This window comes from Rhea americana, unplaced genomic scaffold (genome assembly GCF_003343005.1).
Source record: "Rhea americana isolate MKP2758 unplaced genomic scaffold, rheAme1 scaffold_1041, whole genome shotgun sequence".
NCBI classification, from domain to species: Eukaryota; Metazoa; Chordata; class Aves; order Rheiformes; family Rheidae; genus Rhea; species Rhea americana.
The window spans coordinates 3349-7453 of record NW_028185086.1 but is presented as its reverse complement, the minus strand read 5'-3'; the positions used below and the strand labels follow the sequence as shown (position 1 = coordinate 7453).

General features: G+C 65.6%; 1 protein-coding gene across 1 annotated transcript in view; it reads right to left on the bottom strand.

The window, feature by feature from the left end:
* Positions 1-670: 670 nt before the first annotated feature.
* The window catches only part of AHDC1 (AT-hook DNA binding motif containing 1), a gene marked incomplete at its 5' end in the record, with an annotated part of 6716 nt that continues 3281 nt past the window's right edge, over positions 671-4105 (bottom strand). The window contains 2 exons of the mRNA XM_085308347.1: positions 671-1836; positions 2124-4098. Coding sequence (XP_085164473.1) covers positions 2167-4098 — 1932 coding nt within the window. The remainder of the gene's footprint in view (positions 1837-2123; positions 4099-4105) is intronic.

The window sequence follows — 4105 nt, the reverse complement described above, 5'->3', positions numbered from 1 at the left end:
CCCTGCACACCTGGGACCCAGCACCCTGCACACCTCAGAGCCAGCACCCTGCACACCTGGGATCCAGCTCCCTGCACACCTGGGAGCCAGCACCCTGCACACCTGGGAGCCCAGCACCTGCACCACCTGGGAGCCAGCACCCTGCACACCTGGGACCCAGCACCCTGCACTCCCTCAGATCCAGCACCCTGCACACCTGGGATCCAGCACCCCACACACCTGGGAGCCAGCACCCTGCACACCTGAGATCCAGCACCCTGCACACCTGGTATCCAGCTCCCTGCACACCCTCAGATCCAGCACCCTGCATACCTGGGATCCAGCACCCTGCACACCTGAGATCCAACACCCTGCACACCCTCAGATCCAGCACCCTGCATACCTGGGAGCCAGCACCCTGCACACCTGAGATCCAGCACCCTGCGCACCTCGGAGCCAGCACCCTGCACACTCTGAGAGCCAGCACCCTGCACACCTCAGAGCCAGCACCCTGCACACCCTCAGATCCAGCACCCTGCATACCTGGGATCCAGCACCCTGCACACCTCGGAGCCAGCACCCTGCACACTCTGAGAGCCAGCACCCTGCATACCTCAGAGCCAGCACCCTGCACACCCTCAGATCCAGCACCCTGCACACCTGGGACCCAGCACGCTGCACATCTGGGCTCCAGCCCTCTGCACACCTTGAGATCCAGCTCCCTGCACACCTGGTATCCAGCTCCCTGCACACCTGGGACCCAGCACCCTGCRCACCTGGGATCCAGCACCCTGAACATCTGAGATCCAGCTCCCTGAACACCCTGGGACCCAGCACCCTTCACACCCTCAGATCCAGCACCCGGCCTCCAGCCCATGTCAGACATTCGGGCAGACGGGGTCTCCAGTTGGGCGCTCAAGGCAGAGACGGGGCTGGGCGCACCCCGTGCAAGGCGGGGGTGTCTCATGGGGTGCCCATGCTGCAGGCAGAGCAGGGTGCTGRGTTACCCAGGCGGGACGCGGCACTGGAAACCCAGCTGGAAAAGCACCTTGCACCAAGCGCCCTGCGCTYGCTTGCCAGGACCGGCTGCGAGCGCTCGCCCGTCGGGTGCCGAGGGGAGCCCCTTCTCCGAGGAGGAGCAGGAGGCTCGGCAGAGCCCCGGCCCGCAATTAGCCCGGCGCTGATTAGAGGATTCGGCTCACGGGTACTTACTGGGCAACGGCTGCGTCTCGGAGACCCGCTGGCGAAGCTGGAAAAGTGTCGTCCTTGCGGCCGGCTCTCCAAAAACGTGACACCCGCTGGCATCATCCGGCAAGAAAAACACCCCCAGCAAGCGAGCAAACGAGGAGGGGGGAGGAAAAGGAAGAAGAGACCCTCCGAAAGCAGCCGAAGGGCCGAGAGCGGGGCCGCCGCGCGTCCCGCCGGCGCCGGCTCTGCCTTCGCCTCGATGCCTTTTCTTGTCGGGGAGTGTTGGGGGGGGACCAAGCGGCTAACCCAAGCGTCCCGCGGCCGCCTCCGGCCCGGCCCGGCCCGGCCCGGCCCGGCCCTCCCTCCCTGCCCGCCGGGTCGGCCCTCGGCGGGAGCCCGGAAAGCAGAGCCACGTTGTTCTCAGACGGAGCGAGTTTGAGTTTGAAGGGGGAAAAAACAGGGTTTTTCTCTCTCTTCCATTTCTCTTCTTTTATTTTTTTCCTTGCGTTTCACTTATTTTTGAACTTTTTTTAAAACTTTTTCCTTTTTTGCTTTTTTCTTTTCTTTTTTTCTTTTTTCTTTTTTTAAAAAAACAAACAAACGGTTCCAATCCCAGTTAAATACAGAACTTGAAAAGTGTTCCAGAAAAAAGTGCTGGCTAAATTACCTCTGCAAGAGAAACACAACACACGCAGGGTGAGAAGGGTCCCGGGCGGCCCCCGTCCCCGCCGAGACCCCCGTGCCGCGGTGCTCGGTGCTGAGCCGGCGCTTGGGGCGACTCCGCTGTGCTCGGGGGGTCCCGGGGGACGCCGGTCCCCGGGAGCCGCCGCCAGAGCGGCTCGGATGGGACAGCCGTGACCCCCGGGCTGCGGCCCCCCCCCCAGCCCCGCGGAGCCGCCGCGCCGCGTCCCGGACCCCCCCGTCCGCCGCCCGTCCCGAGAGGCGCCGGGACCTACCCTGTAACAAAACCTCGTTGTCCGGTTGGCACGTCAGCTGACACTACAATGAGGTGACCGTAAAAGTGTCCTCRGGGTGCTGCTCTACCATTGGACCCAAAAACCCGCTCTTCTGGGTGGGGGCCATGACGGGGTGTCCTTGGGGTGCAAAACTGGGGTACCTGTAGTTGTCCTGCAGCTGCAGCATTGAGTCTCTCGGTACGGGGGAGATATTCAAGTCATTGATCAAGGGACAAGCGTAGGGCCCCCGGTGGTGAGCCCGGGCCATCTCCAAGGGCTCCTTCTCGCCCTTGGAGGGATGGGTGCCGCTAGGGCTGGTCAAGTGGGGGTTGAGACATGAGGGGTCCGTCCTGCCCATGAAGTCTACGAGCATGCTGGCGCCCGCTTTGCTGTCGTACGAGGGGCTCCGGGTGCTGGCGTTGGGGGAGTACCAGTACGGGGGGTTTTTGCAGCTGGGGGAGTCGTAGTGCGGCTGAGGCATGGGGAGGTCGCGGCAGGCCATGTGCGGGGCGTGCGGCAGGGCCCCCCCTTGCATGCTGTGTTTGAGCGAGTCGCAGGCCGGCAGCTTGCGGATGTCGCCCGCCCGCAGGTCCTCCTTGAAGGCCAGCGTCGGGGAGCAGTTGGGCGAGAAGGCTTTCTGCAAGCCGGCCTCGAACACAGTCTGCTGGCCGGGGGCCGCCAGCTGGTGCGGGAGGGCAGGGAAGTGTTTGCTCTCCAAATCCGGCTGCCCCAAGCCGGGAGAGTCGCTCTGAAAGCCCTGGACGAACGTCCCGTCGGAAGGGGTGGAAGGGTTCATGGAGTAAGGGCCGGCGTAGTCGCAGGGGTCCCGCTCGCCRACCCCAAAGCCCCGGGACTGGGAGGGCAGGGGGGACATGCTACTGTCCCCGCTGTAGTAGTCTAAGCCCAGGTCCGTGCTCTCTTGGAAGAGGGGGTTCACCGGCTGGGACTTGGTGGGGAACTTGGCCTTGCCCGTCCCCCTCTCCTTCTTGGAGGCGCAAGCCCCGCGGGAGCCCCGGGGCTGCCGGGGCCCCGTGCTCCTCTTGGAGGGGTACACGGAGGAGGACGAGGAGGAGGAGGAGAAGTTCAGGTGGGAAGTGTCGAACATGTCCACTTTCTTCCGCCGGCCCCGTCCAGGCTTGGAGTTGCTCTGGAAGAGGACGCTCTGGTTCCAGTTGTAGCCCGGCGCCGAGGACGCCTCGTTCCAGTCCATCATGAGCTTCTCCAGGCTGGACAGGCTGGACTGGCCCTCGCTGGACGAGGCCTCGCTGTTGGCGCGCCGGTAGCCGGCCGGCTGGTTGAACTGGGTGCTGTCGGAGGAGGACTCGGAGAAGGTCTCYGAGACGGTCTGCTGCTTGGCTTTCTGGGGCGTGTAGTTGGAGATGTCGAGGATGACGTTGGGCTCGTTGAGGTGGCACTCGAAGCCCGGGTTGTAGAGCTGGCTGAAGGCCTCCGAGTTCCAGTCGAGGCCGCCGTAACCCTGCCGGAAAGCCCACTGGGACGCGCCGGGGAACTGCCGGCAGTTCTCGGGCGAGGGCTGGAAGGAGGCCGAGCCTTTGGGCACCATGTAGCCGCCCGGCGAGACGGTGCTGGCGCGGCTGTCGCAGCGCAGCGGCGTGTGCGAGGCGCTGGAGAACTGGCCCGCCTCGGAGCTGTTGAAGAAGGAGGCCTTGCCGAGCGGCAGGTTGGGGCCGGCCGTCTGCTGGGCGTAGCCGGCGCTGTGGGCGCTGCTGGGGGAAGACGGGAGGCTGCTGCCGCTGCCGTAGGCGAAGCTGCAGTCCTTGCTGCCGGGGCAGTCCTGGGCGGCCGCGTACTGCTTGCCCGGCGCGAACACGCTGGCGGGCGCCACGCTCTGCCCCGCGCTGTAGCTGCCGTACTGCGGGTAAGCGGGGCCGGCGCCGGCCGCGGGGTGCGCCGTGGGCGACCGCGACACGGCGGCCGGCGGCACCAGCTTGGGGAAGGCGTCGGCGCCGCGGCACTCGGAG